The 20,787-nt window shown below is 41.4% G+C and overlaps 2 protein-coding genes across 3 annotated transcripts in view; both read left to right on the forward strand.

Annotated features, from left to right (window-relative positions):
- Positions 1–20,787, forward strand: part of CGA (glycoprotein hormones, alpha polypeptide) — a 349,628-nt gene that overhangs the window by 82,119 nt on the left and 246,722 nt on the right. The gene's annotated exons all lie outside the window — the stretch shown is intronic.
- AKIRIN2 (akirin 2) lies at positions 1,432–18,432 on the forward strand. Of its 2 annotated transcripts, none has more exons than XM_064650025.1 (5): positions 1,432–2,124; positions 12,774–12,917; positions 13,504–13,653; positions 17,376–17,447; positions 17,750–18,110. In XM_064650025.1, the coding sequence occupies exons 1-5, from the start codon at positions 1,920–1,922 to the stop codon at positions 17,758–17,760; spliced, it is 582 nt and encodes a 193-aa protein (XP_064506095.1). In that variant the 5' UTR covers positions 1,432–1,919; the 3' UTR covers positions 17,761–18,110. The 2 variants fall into 2 exon arrangements, with proteins under 2 accessions (XP_064506095.1, XP_064506096.1); XM_064650026.1 differs by having other exon boundaries at positions 1,463–2,124; positions 13,519–13,653; positions 17,750–18,432.

A 20,787-nucleotide genomic window follows, 5' to 3' on the forward strand; every position in this document is an offset into this window, starting at 1 on the left:
CCTTAGTTTTGCTGGGTGAAGTGCTTGGTAAGAGTACTCAGTGATGATTCCTGAACACAGGGAAACTTATCTGCTTAGGGAAATGTAATAGAAATGAAGAATTAAAAAAATGGAAAATGAGCCATTATTATTGCAAAGAAGAATGTCCACAGAAGTCGTAGTACCGGTATAGTAATAGGAGGACAATTATAAGACTGTAATAACAGCAGTACATTTCCTGAGTCTTGCTACGGAGAATCAGAACTTGTCTTAGTGTTAGAAAGGGTTGTCAGCACCCTCCTTTCCAAGGAAAAAACTCCAAGTACTTCCTGTGCAGAGGAAAAGCTCACAGCAGAGGAATCATTCTCCTATTTTCCATAATCAGTTACAGGCCGAGGCAACTCAAGCAAATGTGAATTTCACCTAATTGCTCCAACATTGTCATGAGCTATCTGTCCCAGAAAGCAAATCATTCGTTGGGCAGAAAGGTTCTGCCGGGTCACCCCACCACCTGGAACCTCGGCCATACTAAGGGCAGCACAACCACACTGCCAGCAAAGCACATTTGTGTTTAGGCTGAATGGGTGCTGCTATGGCTTAATTAGCAATATATGCCACACACCAAACGTGTATACAGCAATCCCTGCTTCCAAATGATGGTAAGGTTTGTGGGATTTTTATACCGTTAGAGAAAGCCTACCTTACATTTCAGAACACAATAAAAAACCAACAAAGTGTTAAAATTTTACAAGGTCATATTCATCATTTTATCTTCCAAAAACAAGCTGTCTTTATGACCATGGTTAAATTAACAAGATCCAGAAAAGCTAAAAGTTACATATATTTTGGGGGGCTATCAACCTCTGTTAGCTTTTCCATCGGGGTGAACTGCAACACAGTTTATTTCAATCAGGAAGCTGCACAGGAAGGAGCTGTACTCTTTCCACAAGCACTCTTCCCTCACCGCCCTCCTTAAGCAAGAATGCCCTTTATGCAATCGCGGGGAAACCAATCGGTTACCCTGAGATACAGTTCCCGACACCGTGAGGCCTTTCCTGGCGTGTCCTTAGCTGTCACCTCCGACTCCCGCACGTTCCCTGCTCTGCCCTGGCCATGCGGGCCACTGAACGCACTTTGCCCCTTTTTCACATACAGACAAGCGACCCACGGACATACAGCCGCTACCACAGCCGCTATCGCAGCCACTCGGAGACCAGACAGGGCTCTCACCCTTTGTCCCGACGAGAACCCTCACCCCTTCCCCAGGACCCCAACGCATCCCACACCCCGGCCCGCACCCTCCCAGGGGGGATTTAAACCGGAGCCCGGAAGCCGGCGCGGCCGGCGCGGAGTACGCCGGGAATTGTAGTTCTAGGGCCCCAGTCACCCCGTGTTTGAGCGTCGGGGGCGGGGCGAGAAAACCACGAGTCCCGTGAGCCTCCGCAGCGGGACGGGGGGGGGCTGGCGTTTGAACCGGCGGCGTTGTTGTTGACGCCATATTGCTGGTGCGGGGGTTACGGCCGGGAGCGCCATCGCCGCCATCGCCGTCGCCCAGGCCCCTCTGCCGCCATCGTCCCGCATCGGCTGCCCTGCACCGCGCCACTGGCATCGGCCCCGCGCCCCTTGGCACGGATCGCGCCCCCCCACCGGCCGAGGGCGGAATTTGTCCCGGCCGGGCAGGGCGGAGCGGGCGGGGAGAGCGGAGATCCAGCCGGACCGAGCCGGGGTTGCTGCTGCCGCTGCCGGGGCCGCTCCCCAGAGAGAGGCCGGCGGGGAGGCGGCGGAGGCGGCCCTGACGCAGCCGCCCCCTCCTTTCCCTTCCCTCCCCCCCAGCCCGCCCCAGACAGCGGGGAAGGCGCCTCTGGGCAGGGCCGACTGCTGCTGCTCCCACCGCCGTCTGCGCTGCCCCTCGCTCCGAGCCCCCTTGGCCGCCCCGCGCCATGGCTTGCGGCGCCACTTTGAAAAGGACTCTGGATTTTGACCCGCTGCTGAGCCCGGCGTCCCCGAAGCGGAGGCGATGTACGCCATTGTCAGCCCCGGCCTCGGCCGCCTCCTCCTCCTTCGCCGCCGCCGCCTCCTCCCCGCAGAAATACCTGCGCATGGAGCCCTCGCCCTTCGGAGAGGTGTCGTCCCGGCTCACCACAGGTGAGGGGACGCGGCACCCCCTGTGCCCGGCACCCGCCCCGGGGGCACTTCGGCGGGGAGGGGGCCGGGAAAGCGGCCGGGGAACGGGGAGGAGAAGGAGCAGGAAGAAGGGAGGGTTGGGTGGGTCTAGCGTCCCCCTCCAGCCATTTTCTGCCGGGCTGTGCCGCTGGCAGCGGCCGGGGCGATCCGTGGTCGGCTTGGCACCGAGAGACACAATAGAAATGGCCGTTTGCAGCAGGAGAGGGGGAGGAGGAGGAGGGAAGGGGAGGAAGAAGGGGGGCGGGTTGAGCCGGTGCGGGAGGGTGGCCATAGGGAAAGGGGTCGGCGAATGCGGGAGGGAGACTGGAAAAAGGGGCCCGAGCGGGAGAACGGGGCGGAGGGGTGTGCTGGGTGGAGGGGAAGCTCTATCCTAGGAAGGGGGGAGGCCGGCTTCTTTTTTTTTTAATCCTTTTCCCCGGGTGCCTGGATGTGGCAAGGAGAGCCGCAGGGGCGAGTCGAGCTGCGGAAACGCTGGGGGTGGCAGGGGCTGGGGGTGTGACCGAGGTTGGGCTGGGGTCGGGAGTGGGAGCGCCGGCGGGGCCCTCATCGCTCCTTTCCTCGCAGCCATTATCCATGGGTCGAGGCGGCGGCGGCACCTCCTCCTCCCGTTGCTCAGATATCGTGGGGGGAGGGAAGGAGCTGGAGGGCGGCCTGTCATCCATCACCCGCAAAACACCAGTGGGAAAAGGGAAAAGCGGATAAAACAAAGGGGTGATTCTGCTCCCAGCCCCTTAATGCGGGCCACCGTCCCAGCTGACCCGTTCTATGGCATCCTTAAAGTTCCATAGGAAAACCGAGCGTTGAAGGCGGTTGTGTGCAAGGGTGAGAGTTGCCTTTAGGGCAGATAAAATGGAATCGGGCGTTCTCCTCGTCTGGGAGACGCGGGGCAAGAACGAAACCCTTTTACATTCTTAACCTGCGAGAGATGAGTCAGTCGCGGCCCTTAAAGCTCCAGGTCTGCTTGTGTAAGGGTTGTCAATTAAAAATCAACCGAGTTCTTCTTAGCAGCGAGTAGGGAGAGAAGAAAGGAATGAATCTTGGCTGGGCACTCGGGATTGATTGGCCCGTGCTATGGTTGGTCCAGTGGGCAGCTTCCAGCAATGCACTCAGGGACGGTGCAGCTCGCGGCCATGAGCGGCTGTAGCGCCGAGGTATGGATGCATCCGTGTCCTTTGTGTGCAGGGGAAATAAGCCCTCTGCAGTTGTTGCAGCAGAATTCCTTCCACCGTTGCATTCGGTACTCTTTTATAACAAAAGTTGGCTCCAGATTACCAGGCAGTAAGTTTGAGTGTGTTTTCAAATTGCCATCTCCTCCACATAGGGCAGTGCCATGTTTCGATATTCTTGGTTTGAAAACTATATCGTAGAATATATTTTTTACAGGTTTTAATAAAATAATAAAAAAATTGCTGTGGAGGAAATATATACTGGACATACAGAGTTAAACTTGGCATCAGTGCCTTGATTTTTTTTTTTGAACCTCTAGGAAAAGATCTTGAATGAGTCAGCGGTCTGAGATGAGAGTTGTGATGGATGGCACTCCCTGATACAGTGAGGCATTACATGTACTTTGAGATGTTTAAAATCAGAATTAATTTAGAGGATAAGTGTTGCTTCTTTGCAAGGATTTCTTTTGGCTTGTTTCTTTAGGATTTGGAGAGCTTAGGTTATGAATATTTAATATAAATATCATCTGGCCAGTAAATATATATTGCGGAAAGGAGACAAATCAATAAGATTTTTAGTAGAGAGAACCTACAGCAGTATTTGAGGTAATACCTAAGCTCCTATCTTAATGATTCTGAAAGGCTTAAGAAATCGAAATGTTACTGAAATTGAGCATATACAGGCCTCATTATCTCCTGAGAAAATCAGAGGTGCAGGTAGTAATCTGTGTGAAAAGGTGATTCTGTACAGACAAGGATGTATTTTATGTAAGCCATTTGTATAATATAATGAAGAAGGAAGGACAGTAAATCAAAATGTTTCTTACAGTGCTTGAAGCATTTATAAATTGTGCATGTTTGCATGGATTTGGCTTAAAAACTCTCTCTTTGGTTTACGTTACAGGAAAAAAAAATCTTTAAATAAATCATGCTGGTAAAAATGTGTCTGTTAATCAGCTTACTTAGTTTTTACCTTCAGTTGAATTTGGGGTTATTACCACGTTGTCTGTATTTAATTTCAACCATTTGTGAGCAAACCAGAGTGTATCATTTTAAAGGGGACACTTGAAAGATTATGTGGGATTCATCTCATCTAACTTTGTAAATGTATGTCTGACCTAATAGTTTGTAGTTTTCTTGATAGTCAGTTGGAAGAAACAGATGGTTTATTCTAGAGCTCTGATTTAGGCTGAGGCAAAGTGTGCTGCAGAAATATGTATTGCTTTCCAGTGACTGCAAACAGAGTTTGTGACCATGTAAGCATTCAGATGTCTACATTAGGGTTAGATGAATCTTGCTCTGTGTGAAGAGAATTCCAGTCTGACTTGAAAAGTGTTCCCAACTGAGTCACCGTTTTGCGTTGGGAAATTTGTTAACAATAGCCAGAATTCAGTTGACTTCACTTACGGTTTTCTCAATCTGTTACTATAATGCTTAGTTTTCTAGCACTTAAAAAATGTCTGTCTGAATTTTGTTTAATGAAAAGTAGGGGCCATATGAAATCAGAGCTCTGGATATAAAACCTGATGCTTATACTTTAAGTTCACCCATAAACATTTCATTTCTGTTCTGTCCTGCTGGTGTTTAACTTCAGCCGGTGGAAACTGTATCAACACCAGGATTTCTTACTACATCGTTCATTATTTCAAAAAAGAATTATCTAGAAGTAGAATACAGATTGATTGAGGGGTGTGCTAAGAACTGAGTCAGATGAGAAAACAGCTGCCTGTATAGAGTGGTCATAGACAAATAACCAGTACGTCTGTTTGAGAGAGGGTAGGCTTACTCAAGATGAAATTTATCTCTTGCGAGAGTGTTTTAATATTTTTTGGTTATTTGAACAGCTGTTAGGTCACTTCCAGTTTGTTGGTGAATTTGGCAGCCAAACGGAATTGTGCTTACTGGCTTGACCATACTCTTAAGTATGTTTGCTAATTTTTGAATACCATTGTTTGCATGTAGAATGGTGTTTTTAAAACTGTGTTCACTATAAGCAGTGCAGAACATACCTGCCTGGCATAAAATGGGTTTAGTTTTGAAAGAGTGGCTCCTCTAAGAATTTTTCTACTGCTTGAATACTACAGATGAGTTTTAGTTTCATGTGAGCTCTACCTATAAATGAGACTGTTCTGTATAATCAGAATAACTGCAGTTGGGTCTGGATGCCTGTGAATAATGCATTACACTTGTTGGGTTTCCTCTGAAGTAGGAAGGCTACTGTTGAAAGCTGTTAAATGAATTCTAGAGGGTGAAGGGAGAAAGCAGTGGAAGTACTATTTTTTCTGTTCTCTGCTGGATGTTTTGGAACCCTTGTTTTCAGTTTTACCATGATGAAAGATTATGTTTGGGAGTGGGGAGAAAAAAAAGAAAAAACTGCACTGACATTTTTTAAATTCAGAGGCAAGTCAGTTGTTAAAAGCCTGCATGTCTGGATATTTCTGAGGTTGAAGCTACAGTGGCAAATACAGTCCAAAGAAATGGGGTGGGGGGTGTAAGGGAGAGAGTGTGTTGACTTTAGGGATTTAAATCTCCTAATTCCGGGTACATAGTAACTGTAAAGACAAACTGAGATCGGTAGCTCTTTTTCCACACTCCATCCAAAATCAGTTTAACTTGCCAGTAGAACTTTATACAAGAATGTTGTAGTTAAAAGCTGTTCATGAAATCACTTAAAAATCCACAGACTTTTGCACGTGCAGGTTTTCCTCCATCTGAAACATTCATCTGCCTTGACACTTCCCCGGCAACTAACTAATGTTGCAAACCAAAAATTGCAGTGGGTGGAGCTTTTGAGAACAGGCCTTCAACTCAGGTCACTGGTCGAAATCCAAGCAGAGATAATGTCAAAAGTTTGACAGAATGTGGAAACTATTGAATTTATGCAGTACTTAGTAATGAGTGTGCCTAATTGGTATTTACTGCTTTAAGGGCAGTTACAGATTGCAAAGGGAGTTGGTTGTAAGAATCCCTCTCTCAGGAGGGACTCTTTACAAACAGAATGTAGATGAATTTGCCTTTAACATATACCTTTTTCTTTCAGAGAATAGTCTGGAAAATTTGGTATAATTGACACACGTTTTCAAAGTTAATGCAAGAAAATTACTTTGCCCTTTGAATAGGAAGAACCGTAGTCTTCCCTATAAGCTGTCCTCCTATGACCTTTGAGTTGCCCTCTTGAGCAAACAGAAGTACTTCTGTCTCAAACTTGGTCAGGCAGTGGCCAAGTACAGGTTTGGCTTTTAAAGAACAGATCTAAGGGCTTTGGAATGTGACATAGTAGTGCTGCATCTCTTTCTGCTTAATTTCTGTTTTGTTAACATTTATCCACATGTGTATTTATTGCTAAATTATCTTGGTGAGATGCCAGATTTCTCATTGTGCTCCAGTATTGCAGAAATCATTAGGATTTTAAAAAACAAAACATTCCCACCCCTTAAAAAAAGTCACGTAATGGACTTGATAATTTAGTTTATATGAGAAATTTCTGCATAGATGCCTGTGGTGACAATAAATATTAAATATCCTTGGTTGTAGGTGTCATAAAATGTTGAAGCAGTTTTTTGTTTCAGTGGCAAGTCTGATAAATGCAATGGGACAATTTTTTATGTGAAGGGAAAGATCTAATTGCTGTGTCTAATACATTTTGCATTGCTTGATTTATTTTTCATTCCTCAACCCCTTGATCAGGAGAACTGGGATTTCCTGAAATAACACATTTGCAGAATGAGCTAATGCATATGTGAGCATCCAGCTTGTTGTGGGAGAACCAGAGCCTTCGTCAGCCTGAAACCTGAAGTAATTGGATCTGGAGAGGGAGCCTACTCTGTGCCCCAGAGTCCATTGTGAGCTGCTCCTGTCCATTGTGTAGCTATAGCAGTGGCTGTGAAGTGTCACTGTGTACACTTTATCAGTGTTCTTTCGGGCTTACAGCATGCTCCTCTGAGGTGAGCATGGTTTCCAAAAGTATACATTCTGTTACTGGAGTCTTAATAGACCATGCCTAATTAAGAAACATCAGTGGAGTGAAATGGTCACATCAGTGTGACCAAAGCAAGCGAGTAAGAGGACTAGCTGGGCTGTAATGCCTGTCTGTGCCTGTGAATTCCTTGGTTAAGTAGGTAGAAAAAAGTGGGGAATACTGTTACCTATTGCTCTGCTGCAGTGCTGCCCTTAGGGGAAGCTGGCATCTTAAAATTGACATTCTGTGTCAGTAGTCTGGTAGAGAGACCAAAACTAGGCTTATGGTAGCATCACCTAGATGTTGAATAAGGGCGAAGGCCTAATGGAAATGTCATACATAAATTTGAACTAGGGACAGTGGAGCAGTTTTGCTTTAACAGAAGCTGAAATCCCTAAAGATGCATGCTGTTGACATCAGCATTTGATTATTACTCAGAAGAAATCTCAGGCATGGTTGAAGTTGGAATACATATGTCGAATACTGACAATGCAAACTGAAACCTGAGCTTAAGATTCCATTTCAGGCCAGGAAAACTGCTACTCTGATTTCAGCCTATTGAGTCACCTTCCTGTGTGTTTTGCTGAATTTTCCTTCAGCTAAATGAGAGAAGCCAGAAACTGAGATGAGAGATTGCTAGTTTAAAAATCAAGCTAAAAGAAGAAAAATCCTTCAGGGGAACAATCGGCACCTACACAGTTGATAAGCAGTTATTAAAATGGAGAAAATAATTGTTTGCCTTGTTACCTTTTCATGTTGCACTGCTGTTTCCTTTGTACATAATTTCTAGGTAATTATAGGTCAGGATGAAGGAAGTAGATAACAGAATTTTGGAAAAGATTAACTTGACTTTTTATCATGAATTAAAGGAAGTTAGAAGACTTCATTACTCCTTGGAAATGAATATTTGGCTTTGTAATCCATTAGTATGACAGATCATATTTCAGATGTCAGACTTGGACTCTGATTTGCCCCCTTGATGTTTCATCCTCTCTTCATTAGGAAATCTTTCTTCTCTGAGTTGCATCTCAAGTTCTGAAAGAAAATTGGTGTGAAAGCTGACTTTCTTAATGCAGTATTTCAGGAACCTGTGTACTGAACTTTATGCTCTCAGCACACAGCTCCAGATAAAAAAAGTGTCCATGCATTTCATTGTATTGAGGTATATTTGACTGAATCCCTTCAGAGGTTACAGTGAGACACTAGCATTTTTGGTTTATCATTCTTTATCTTAGCCTTGGACCTAAAGGAGGAGAAGGTGATATAAGAAGCTGGCAGAGAGTCGTAGTCATCTTGAATTTGAAATGTTATTTATGAAGTACTAATTCATTTCAGTGCGTTAGCAGTGTGGCTTTTTCTTACTGATACCCTAGATTCAGCAAGTCTCATTTTCACTTGTAGCACCTCTGCCTGGTCTTCCCTGCTAAATAGCTCTGTGCCTTCAGAGGCATCTCTAACCCCAGTAGGAAACACTGAGTAGAGGGGATAAATTGAAATTAAAAAGAAACTGAGGATAGGCCACAGAGATGGATGTTTGATCATATTAAATATATTACTTTTGTCACCTCAGATGAAATCACTGTATGATCTACAACGTTTGATTTAAACTTTAGCACCTATAAAATGGATGAAAGTATTTCTTTAAAATACCTAATAAGTTGTAATATGGGATTCAAGTTCTCACTTCAATTTTATAGTCCTAGAGAAACTCACATAAACCAGATGTTCTTCAACGGGTGTACTTTAAGATTCTAGTTTTTTATATAAAATAATTTGTTAATTAAAATGCATGTCATTGTTGTAAAGGACAATTTGGGCCTCTACGTTGAGGAACACATAAAACAACCTGTCCTGTGTTTGACACCAGTTAAGTGCACATTTTAATTCAGTTATCAACTGCAGAGGGAATAGTCAGAGCTAATTGGAAGTAAGAGAGGTTAAGAAACTGAACTCAAAAAAGGCAGGAAGGTTTTCTGGAAGCAAAACTAGGTTGGATCTGCTAACTCTAGCCTTTGTTTAACTGGGCCAGAGCTTTAAAGGTCTTTCCAGTTAGATGTCTGCTATGTAGGTATTGTCTGGCTTGCACTGCCTTAATATTTCATGGCTTCTCTCAGGTGCTGAGATGCTATAAAAACATTTTCCACATATTTTTGTGGATTTATGAGGCAGAACTGAAAATGACAGAAGTAACTTAGTGCACTTAAACAACTTTTCTTACTGTACTAGATTATTTTAATTTAGCATTCAGATTTTCATTTAAAATGAGTCATAAATATTTGCAGTCTTACATTTCACTTCACAGTGAAGCCATTTTCTTTAAAGTCAAAGATTTTATGCCGCTGTAAGTTAATAAAAATGTCTACTCAGTCTTTGCTGGTGCAAAAATGTGCCTGCTTTATTTGAAGCATTCCTGGTCTGATCACTTACGTGAGAAGTTATTGAAAGTTTGGTGCCACGTTAAACTTGTGTTTCTTGACTGTTAATCTCGATTTTATAAATCAGGAAGGCATGAGACGAGTCATTCTCAGTCACCTTGCCTACTATCAGCAAGGCACTGAGTACAGCTTGTAGTCCAGTTCTCTGTACTGAGCAATATTGCGCTACATCTCCTAAATTTGTCTGAATAGAGGAATATCGTTCACCAAACTAGGTTATGTACGTGCCAAACAAGTGTTCAGCCAGGCCTTAACATTTCAGGCTTTTTTCTCCTGGTTGCTGTTTGTGATGTAGTCAGTGTCATGTTCATTAAATTGTCTCTTCCTCTATCTCACTATGCTTAGTTCTCTACCTTTACCTGAAGCCATAGTAATGCAAACTGTCAAAGTGATTTCGTCAGGACAGGGATCTCCCGATGTATCTGTCATGGCGTTTTTTGAGGTTTTTGATTTTCGGAGCTAAATTTGAAGGTGGCAAATTAAAAAGTGTTGCCAAATTAAAAGATGAAACTGCTGTAACAAAAGAGACTTCTTTGTCCGAAATTCAGTATAATTTGGAATAGAATAATGTGTCTTTGGTGCACAAATCTTCATTTTCTATCTTAGTTGTTACTTTTTTCCCTGAAGTCAGTACCTAAATTCTTTGCTGCCTCTCCCTGTTTCCCTACTCCCCACCTCGTTGCTTTTACTCCTTCTATTCTGGCTGGTATTTTAACATTTTCTCTAAATTATTGCCTGTTTAATTTCTAGGGTTATTAGGACTAGAGGAAACCTGGCTGATGATTGTTGATTTAACTCTTGCTGTTTTCTCAGTTGACCAGTCTGTTTACTTTTTTTGTCCTCCATGATGTTGGTGGTTAATGTGGTTTGAGAATGTTTCTGCAAAAAGGTAATACAAAGGAGAGCTGTAGAGAAGATTTTTATTCAAGTTGTTACACTTGAAATTTGGCTGATATCTTTCATGTGGGATTTGTAAAGTATGCCCAAGACGAAGTAGTCGTAGTGAAGGATGGACATGGTCTATTACGTTTTTCGGTTAATGCAAATGCAGTGTGAATGTGTGCAGTCGTGTTTCTCATAGTGTAGACATGCTTTAGGACAGATGTGGTCTTATGAGCTAGTTTGGTTCTCTCTCAAAATTATGCAGAATCACTTTAGCGATAACAGCACTTGATTTTGAGGAGTATTATTTTACCACCATAATGTCATTGAGTAAAAATGCTGCAGGGCCATTCTCTGACTGATGTGTGTGTGCCTCTCACAAACTCTAGATGGGATTCTGTTTAATTTTGGAAGCCTGAGTCCATCTTGGTTTAACACGATTTATATATTTCTGTACCATGCTGCAGTGTATGTATCTTGTCCTACAAAAAATAGGAATCCTTAAGCCCCCTCAAGTACTTTTCTCCCCACTTGCTTAGTTTCCAGCTTTCCTGCTGTGTTTCCTTTTTATGTCTTCTGCATTTGCTGCTTCTTTGAACCAAGTTATTGACCTCATCTAAGGGAGCTGAAAATTGTACAACTTCAGACACTGGACTGAAAAGGTATAAAGGCTTTAATCAGTGGACAAAATCCAAGAAGCTCCTTTGCTGAAAATGCTGGTATTCCTGTTGACTGGAAACAATTTTCTTTCTTTTTGTAAATCAGAAGCCTCTAGACTGACTTGCAGAATTGAAGAACTACGCCAATATTTAAACATCTGAGCTAAGAATTGTCGAGCGTTTGCTTCTGCTTGGTCTACTAGAGGCTGCAGCCACTGACTGAATAAGCTGGTAGCTGAAGTCACTTGCATCACATGGTTGCTTACTAGAAAATGATCAGATATGGAACCTCAGTAGTGTAGGGATCACAGACATGAAAATTAGTTGAGAATTTTGTATTGGCAAAATGCAGAACAGAAATAGGAAGGTTCTGAGTGGAGTCCTTTGCAACTTTGACATGATCACGTGGATTTGTATGTTTGTGAGTTTTGGAAAGCTATCTTTGCCAAAAACTTTAGAAGTCTGAGTAAAAGCCAGTCTGGTAGGGATTTTTTTTTTTTTTGTATTTGAGCATTTAAAACTAAGAATTCTCATAAAGAGAGTTTTTAGAAGCCTCTTTATGGGTAGGTCTCCTTAAAAAATAGAAAAATACTTTTATTTTTCTTTACTATTTTACATTGCTAGAGGATATGCAGTTAAGGCCACTAATGCACCTGAGAGCCGTTTGGTACGTGGAATTTCAGGGAGAAGGCACACGGGATTGGTAGTTCCATTGCAGGGATTGCATTTCCCCTTCTCATTCTATAGTGGAGATGACGTTATTAGAATAATGTGCTGTATTTCGTTTAGTGTAATCAAGTGCTGAACTACATATTGCCATACTCCTTTAAAAGAGACTATTGATCCATCCATTATGTTTATTTAGATAGATCTGAGGCTGTCAGAAATGTTGTGGAAGGCTTCTGTGTTTTGCCTGTAGTTTCCAATTCTTTGATATTTTAAGCGGTAGGTGTTCTTTGCATGTTGTCTAAATTGTGTTTTCTTCTTCTTCACTGTGCTGCCTGTAGGCCACTAAACCTACAGAGTGGAATGGTATTTCATGTGGATGTTTTATTCTAGAGTCTGTTGTTACTGTTAAGTGTATGAGTGATAAACCTTGTGTGGGGGAGAAAGATGGTTGCAAATTAAATGTATGAAGGGAAGATTATTAATACCAGTATAAGTTTTATAGCCTAATTTTTATCCTTGTGTATTGTATAGTTGATAGCTCCTAAATTTTAGGATGCCATTCATTTTTGTTAGCAGTACTCTGGCACCAATACTTGACCTTAACTAACAATGTTTCTGCTAGTATTCTCCTGGTGAAAAAAGTCTGGGTTAACATTTCTTGTAAGTAGTTTAATTGTATATGTCTTGAAAAAAACATAGTGGGTTTTGCAGACCATGTTGTAAGAGTCTGTCTTTTGTCATCTGTTATTTGCTTACAGCATTTTGGTGTCTGAGTGAAAATGAAGCAAAATGGTGACATGTAATTATTTTAGGGTTTTTTTCTTTTTTTTTTTTTTTTTAGAACAAATTCTGTACAACATAAAACAGGAGTACAAACGCATGCAGAAGAGAAGACATTTAGAAAATAGCTTCCAGCAGACAGATCCTTGTTGTTCTACTGATGCACAGCCACATGCATTTCTCCTTACTGGACCAGCTTTGCCAGGTACCCAGAAAATTCTGTGTAATTCTGTGTTGTTTTAGACTCTGTGTAAATAATTTTTTCTAGTTACTTGGTGGTTTATGGCACATTCTCACCAGTTACTGCTGCCTTTTTTTGTCAGTACTAGCATTGATCTGGAAGATGGTAGCTTCTCATTTTAAGAATCGGTAGGATGTAAAGCTGGCATTTGTTTTCAAGAGACTGTCCTGCATACCCTGTCCCTGATATTATAATAGGCTTTTGCAAAGCAGCTATCATTGCACTAATATACTGTACTGTGATACTGTACTGTCATTTTTATATAAAATAGAAGCTTAAATTTGTACATGGCAACTGCCATATAAATGATGTTCATAGTGTTTGTGTAATACTCTTGGTGTTTTGATAGTTGTGCTTGTTGTCCATTGCAGATATGTTCCTTTTGAGTGTCCAGTTCTACTTTAATAGTAATTAGGAGGTTCAAGTAGCAGAGAAAGATTTCTCCAGATATTTTGTAAACTTCCTTTAATGTAAAGGATGTGAAGAAAACTGATTATAAAAATTATTCTGATCTTCTTGTAAATTGTTGTGCCCAAATATTTAATCTTAGGTACTTCATCTGCAGCATCATCACCATTGAAAAAAGAACAGCCCCTCTTTACTCTCAGACAAGTTGGAATGATCTGTGAACGTTTGCTGAAAGAACGTGAAGAGAAAATCCGTGAAGAGTATGAAGAAATTTTGACCACAAAACTTGCAGGTATCTTACAATTCAGAATGATGTGTTAAAGTGAGTTTGGAAGCTTAAAACTTTTTCTTATTTTTGTGATACAATATTTTTTTTTTTTCCTGACCTGTCTTATTAAGGAATGGGGTTACATGCAGAATGGAAAAAACAATGTTTACTCCTTTTTTTTCGTCTATGTTGCTTTGGATAGAAACTATGACTCCTGGGTATTACTAACCAGTGAAAATAGTGGTTTTATTTCAGTTAGAACTTTCTCTAGCTATCATGTCTGAGTTGATCGTTTCCTCCTCATTTTTTTTTCCCAGAAGGACTTTATATTCTACTGCCCTAAGAGCTCTTTGTGAAGAACTTTCTTGTGTTTTGGATTTTTTTCCCTGCTTGGGAACTGACTTCTTTTTTCTGGAATTTGGCGAGATGACAGTACCTAAGATTTCCCTTTCTCTTCCCGGTATTAACATTACACTGCTGCCAGCAGTGTCTGATATCTGCCTGAGAGTCAGTTTAACTGCATTTCTGATGTGCCGTGTTGAATTGTTGTATTTCACACCATTCAGCTGAAATTTTTGGCATCTGATGCCAGCTTATCTTTCCAAAAGGATCATGTTAATGTCAGCATTGTAAATATGACCTTTCTTCAGTTTTTGAAGTCCTCTACTTCTAAGCCTCTTGCTGGCATTTGAGCACCTAAATTCTGGTGCATTCAGAGTAGGTGCCTTCACAGTATGATCTGGTGTCTAATTTAATATTTAGTGTGATTATAATGAGCATCTGAGTGCACCATTCAGCAGCAGACTTGTGTTTGAGTACCTACAGCTGTTCTGCTTCCCACCTGAAAACACATCAGAATTAAAGTTTTCTGATCTCTTCTGGTGTGTGAATAAAACCTTCTACAGGCATGCCTGTGCTCAAAGTCACCAGACCTGTGTCAGGATTGTGGGTTGCCTGTGATAGTATTGTCTCTGCACCTGAGATTCAGTTCATGTTCTGTGCTTGCTGATCTGCCATTTCTGTGTAAGAAATTCCTATAGTTCTAAGTCTTTTGTAAATCTACATCTATTTACAACTTAACTAGAGTCCTGAATACTTCTGTTCCTTTGGGCCTAATGTTCTATTTCTGTGTTTTTCTTTTTAACCTGCTTCAAACTGATGAATTAGGACTGCAGAACTTTTTTCTCCTAATTTGTGTTTGTTAGGAATTAGGTTAGTTCTTGTATTCTCTTAAATGTATTTCATTTAGCACTGATCATAACCATTTGAAGGCCAGATAGATTTACATTTGTTTCAGACGCTTTCAAAGTACCAACTTGTAGTTCTTTACAAGCAGGAAACCCTTCTGTCAAGTTCCTTATATCTTTCAGTCCCAAAGGGAGCATTGTCATTTTTGGTTGTGGGAAAGGAGGGGATTGAATTCCATCTGGGGAGTTGTGGTTTAGTGAGGTGAGTTGGGTTTACTTGTTCTTACAGTGGTGCTCACCAAGAGCAATTAGGAAGATCACGTTACTGCATCTCGTATACGAGGCCAATAATACATTTTCAGCATTATATGGGAATTTAGAAAGAGACTGCCAGAAGAATTTAGAAATTCCTTACGTAGAAGGCCAGTTGTAGTTGTCTGCTGACAGAATGGTTATATGCTTTTCTAAACTTTGTTCAGTAAGGAGATTCTCAGTGAAGTCAATGGAAGTTAACTGGAAATTCCATAATAAATCTCAATTGAATAGCTTCTTTCAAGGGACTTAACTGAACGTGTACATTCAGACACTTTCCTTATTCCTTTCTGAATCACAGTTGTCGTGTAGGTAGCTAGCCAGGTACTGCCTATTCTTTTCTTTTCCCATGTTCTTTGTGAGCAGAGTTGCTTTTCATGCAGAATGAGCATTTGGTAAATGGAAAACTCAGATCGCTGTAATGCCCTAATTTCCCTTCCTGCTTCTGTTACCTGAAACTGCTGTGTTAGCATGAACTTGGGCTTGCAAGGGGCTAAGTGGAAGACTGACTAGAAGGGTTTTCTAGAATTTGTGAAAAACAGCCTTTCATATTAAAGGTTGAGGTGAAGACTACAGTAATCATATTTGTGTACGTGTCATTTAGCCACCTTTTGACTTGAAATAGGATGTATATGATACAGGATGACAGTGACATAAGTATCTTTACCAGCGTTCACTTAAATTTTCAAATTGTTCATTGTAGGTTGCTGTTACCTTTGGATTGCTTAACTTCTGAATCTGAATGCCACAAAAAAGGGGCTTTTTAGTGACTGGATTTTTTAAAATTTGCAAAGCCATAGTTCAAACAAAGATGATGTTACAAAGCAGCTGTGTATGTTGACATACAGCTTTAAAGAAGGAAGTTTGCAAGCTCATTTTTGGCCTTTAACACATACTTTTAGGAAAAGTTCTAGTTGCTGTTATTTTTTGAAGTGGTTTCTGGGCAACAGATCCTTCGATCTGCTCTTTGTGTTACTTTGTTGTTTGGCTACAGTCTTTGCACGGCTGCTGAAAAGCCGTTGGTTAGAACTGCAGTGAAACAGGTCCTGCTTGTGGGCAGAGGGGAACTGGCTGCTGTGACTGTGGGCCCCCTTGGTCAGGGATGAATGTCCTTAGATCTTTGGGTCCAGTCCATACTTTGGGCTGCTGCTGCACTGCTTGCTGATTACTGATACCCTGTTTACTTCAAAGGTGAAGCTCATCCCTGCAAGAGGATGGGAACTTTAATGGGGCAAACCTGTGGGACTAGGAACCACTACAAATCTAACTGCATTTTTGGTTCAAGATTGCCTTCTTTGACCTTGCCCTTTTCTCAGAACACCCCACATTGCTGCACATGTATTTTTCCACAAGGGAGGAAGGGGAATGGAGAGGAGCGGCATCTGGTAGATATTACTCTCCTTGTTCAATTTCCTAATTCTGAAAGGTGATATCCTGCTGATGAGTGCAATATTAAAACTGAATAAAATACTGCAAATGTATTTGTATGTATGCGTGTATAGAAAGAATAACCTTTCTGGGAAATAACAGAGCTTAGTTCAAAGCCAAATTAGTACATTGCATATCTAAATTTCATTTCAGATGGCACAGTAGCTGTTTTCATGCAGTCCACAGTCAACTATGTGTCTCCTATAGTAGCTGCTTTTGTGCTTGCAATTACTTGGTGTTAGTCACTTAGCATTTCATCCTTTTAGTTTCTCATTTGCTTTTGATTTTTCTGGTGGTCACCAAAAAAGAATTTCTAACTCTGTAGCAAATCCCTTTCCTGCACTTCTGTGTTTCCATTTCATTGAATTAATTTTCTTACATCTGGTAGTGATAGGAGCAGAGAAATTGTTTCCAACCCTAACACTGACCTTAATGCCATGTTCACTGTAACTACTCTGCCTCCGTTATGGATCTGTGAAATGGGCACACTTCATTAGTTCAAAATACAGTGTGTGACATTAGCAGGAGTTAGGTATATTGTGGTCTTTGTTTACGTGCAGCATAATTCTCTTCAAGCATATTGCTGTCCTCCTCATTACAGAAGTTTGTAAGGGGAAGTCTTTTAATTAAGGGGACGTGCTGCATTGTTGTTCTGGGGGATAAGAAGGAAATGACAGCGATGAACTGTGTAATGTCACTTAAAATGACTAGTAGTGGGTGTGTGTATAACTTTGTATGATTTCTGTGTATAAAAATTAGCCCCGAATATTTTTCAGCTTGAGTTAAACTTAATGCACTTCTAATGCTTTGTCCTTGCAGAACAATATGACGCATTTGTGAAGTTCACGCATGACCAGATCATGCGACGATATGGAGAACAGCCTGCCAGTTGTGAGTATCTGTTTCTTTTGGTCCCTATAGCAGCATTGAATTACCAAATGTTCAATAATTTAAATGGCCGTTGTTTGTTGTTAAGCTTCAGCTAGGCCCTAAGGTAAAATACTTGGAAATGGATAATATGGAAGACTGAGGTTGAAAGGAAGGTGTGAGAGAAAATGAGCTTGTTTTTAAAACATGTAGAACATGTAGAACTGTCTCCCGTAGCCTGCTGGGTTTTGATACTGCCACAGCAGGTTTGCAATGAGCTGGCATTTGTTACCTCTGTCATTAACTCTTGTTTTTTCTCTTTCCAGATGTTTCATGAATCACACTTTCTGCATATGTGGGCTGCCCTATACACCCTGTTTTATTGTTGCAAGCTGTCCCAGTAAAGACTTGCAGCAATGCCATATTTTTTCCCCCTGTGAACACAGGTTATTTCAAGCTTTTGTCAGTGGCAACCACTCTTATGCAGCAACTGGTTTTGGAGTGCTCCCTGATGTCAGTACCACCTGGATGTGGACCTTTGCTACCTGTAATAATACCAGTGGCCTCATTTGCTGTATCATTACGATTTGGCTTCTTATGTTAATAAGTTTGAAAAAGTAAAGGATTAAAGCTGGTGTTCTAGAAGTTGCCCTTCACTGGTTGTGTAAATAAAAATGTAGAATGACACTTCTGACTGAAGTTAGTGTGGTTTTCATAACTGTGCACTACAACAAAGCTGTAATCACAGTTAAGTTAGAATGTAATCCCAGGACAATTTTAAGCAAATAGCCCACAGTACTGCCTGTGAAATAGTGAAGGAGGGCATTTCTGTATTCCATGACTTTTTTGGGGGTTAAGAATGGGTTTATATGATTTCTCATTTTTGTAGTTTTTATTTATTCTATCAGTCTTTAACAAATGTTTATTGCTGCAATTTTTCAGTGTATCATTGTTTTACTGCCCTTGTAGTACTGGAATTTAGTTGGAAGAATAAAACATTTACTTCTAATCTGTTTTTTTTAATATGCAGGTGGAACTTTTGCTGTGTATGAATAAACTTAAATCTGAGTGTTTAAATGAAAACTTTATTTACTAGCAATAGTGGGTGGGTCAGTTTTAGATCAGGAGAAGGAGGTGGATGAAAATCTCAGGTCATTCTTCAGAGGCAAAGAAATCTTCCTTAGGTTGGCTGTATTGTTTCTTCTTGTGGAAGCATGTTTGGTACAGAACTGACAAGAAACTGTTGATGTAACTTGCTGCAGCTGACTCAAACAGCTGCATTTGCCTTCCTTCAGATTTAAATGACACATCAAAGGAAATTTGTTCATAAGATAGAGTGGGCACATGCACTGCAGACTGGAACTGTGTAGGTATTGCAAGAGCTAAAGGTGTGTAATCTCTGTTCAGGGCTGAAGAGTTTGTTGTTGGACACACTCAGCTGTTTGCAGACTGCTCTGTCGGTGCTGGCTGCTGCTGTCTGGGCAGTGCTGAGTCTCAGCATGAATTGCTGCTAAGTTCTACGAGGCAAGTCTGGATCTGTGTGCTGTGGGGTAGAAGTATTGCTACCAAAGGATTTGAGTTACCTGCTTTGGGAACTTTAACGAAGTTTCAAAGTAATCCTTTGATTACTTTGACCGCTGTCTTCTCTAACTTCCCGTCAGCTTCTTGTTAAGTGGAAGTCTGCTCTGGGATGGATCTCTGTCCCATTTCAAATTAACAGAGGAGTTTAAGTTGAATTGTAATTGCAGCTTCAGCTGGTAGAAAGACTCAGTAATTCATTCTTGCTGATGCTTATGGTATCAGAGAAGCCATGTGATGAACTCTAGTTCTTAGTGAACTTTTTCACTGAGCAAGATTACAGGTTCAAAGTCGGGCATATTGCCACAGTATCAGAGTATTTTCTGCTGTTTCCTGAAACCTCTTACCTAAATATTTGGATAATTTCTACTTTTTTTTCCCCACAATGTCAGAAATGAGAAATCTCTGCTACACTCTCCTCTCTGGCCTTCTGTCACTGAAGATAAAAACAAAACTATCAAGAGTTGTAATTTCTGTTGTCTGCCTCGAAGCCTTCAGTCCCCCTCCTCTTTCTTCTCACTTTTTGATCTCCTTATCATAGAATCAGCCAGGTTGGAAGGGACCTCTGAGATCAAGTCCAACCCTTTTATTGTTAAGTTGCCCAAGCCAGGAAAACCACTGCTTCTAGGTAGACCACCATGCAAATTCCAGCATCCTGATCATCTCCTGTATCTCCTGTGTTAGCACCCAGCCACTCCTGTGCTATTCCAAGTTGATGCATTATAAGCAGTCTTCTGGCATATTAAATACCATGCTACCATGCATCACAGCTGTGGTATGCCTAATTTGTGCCTGTTTTGAAAACGAGGTTGCATTCTTCAAAAAATTTCGCTTTTTAACCTGCTGCTTGTTCTGTCTTGGACTATAAACTGGCTCCTTTTCCTAATCTTGGCATCAGTATCTGATTTGATGAATTACACATGAAAGGCTTGTTCTAACAAGTGACATATTCTTCAGTAGGAAAATGATTGGCAGCTTGATGACTGTTGAAAAAAATTAGGAAAATTGGGGTGCTGTGAGGAGCAGGCTGGTGCTTGAAAATAAACCTGCCTTGGAGAGCCTTTTCAAAGGCTTTTGATTCAAGTAGAAATGGGTACAATTCAATAACTACTCAGTTCTAGGCACTACCCTTTGTGGTGGCCACATTTAGAATATTTTTGCAATTTCTATGTAACTGTAGTCTAGCCAAAAGCCAGGCAAACTGAGGACAGTCAATTGCAACTTAAGAGAGTGAAACCAAAGATCTTGGTTAGCCTGTTTTTGAGGTAGTGATGTGTAAATTTTGAGCAGATCTCAGTTATTGTGCACTTAAAAAAGCAGCATGTACATCTTGTGTGTTGATTTTTGTGTCTAGATGTGAGAGCATGTAACCATAAGATGGTTCAGCATTTTTCAAGGTTGCAAAGGAAGGAGTTTCAAGCAATCTTGTCTGCTGATGTTTGAGATTTGCCTATGTACTCTAGAGCAGCATGACCAGTAGCAGGTTCTTTTAAGAAACTGTTTCATGAAAGTACACTCTCCATTCCTGAGCTGGGAATCGGAAAGGATTTAAGCTCTCCTATTCCACAGTCGGGAGGAAAAAACTGAGGCTGGTGAAGTATTAAGAGTTTATGCTCATGACCTCTGCATTGTAAGTCATTCTCAGTGGTGAAAACTGTGAGAATGAATGGCTTTTACAGGCACCTGGCATATTCTTGTAATTTATTGCTGTTGTTGGCTCGGAGATAAAAGAAAAACTATGAAGTTTATGTTTGAAACCAGTAGTGCAATAGTGTAGAGGTGTCAA

The sequence above is a fragment of the Pseudopipra pipra genome, chromosome 3, assembly GCF_036250125.1.
Source record: "Pseudopipra pipra isolate bDixPip1 chromosome 3, bDixPip1.hap1, whole genome shotgun sequence".
NCBI lineage: Eukaryota > Metazoa > Chordata > Aves > Passeriformes > Pipridae > Pseudopipra > Pseudopipra pipra.

Excerpts from the sequence above, each read along its gene's own strand:
- AKIRIN2 (XM_064650025.1), top strand. The coding sequence starts at position 1,920 with ATGGCTTGCGGCGCCACTTTGAAAAGGACTCTGGATTTTGACCCGCTG. Across the intron at positions 2,125-12,773 it reads GTCGTCCCGGCTCACCACAG|AACAAATTCTGTACAACATA; the intron begins GTGAGGGGACGC and ends TTTTTTTTTTAG. Across the intron at positions 12,918-13,503 it reads TACTGGACCAGCTTTGCCAG|GTACTTCATCTGCAGCATCA; the intron begins GTACCCAGAAAA and ends ATTTAATCTTAG.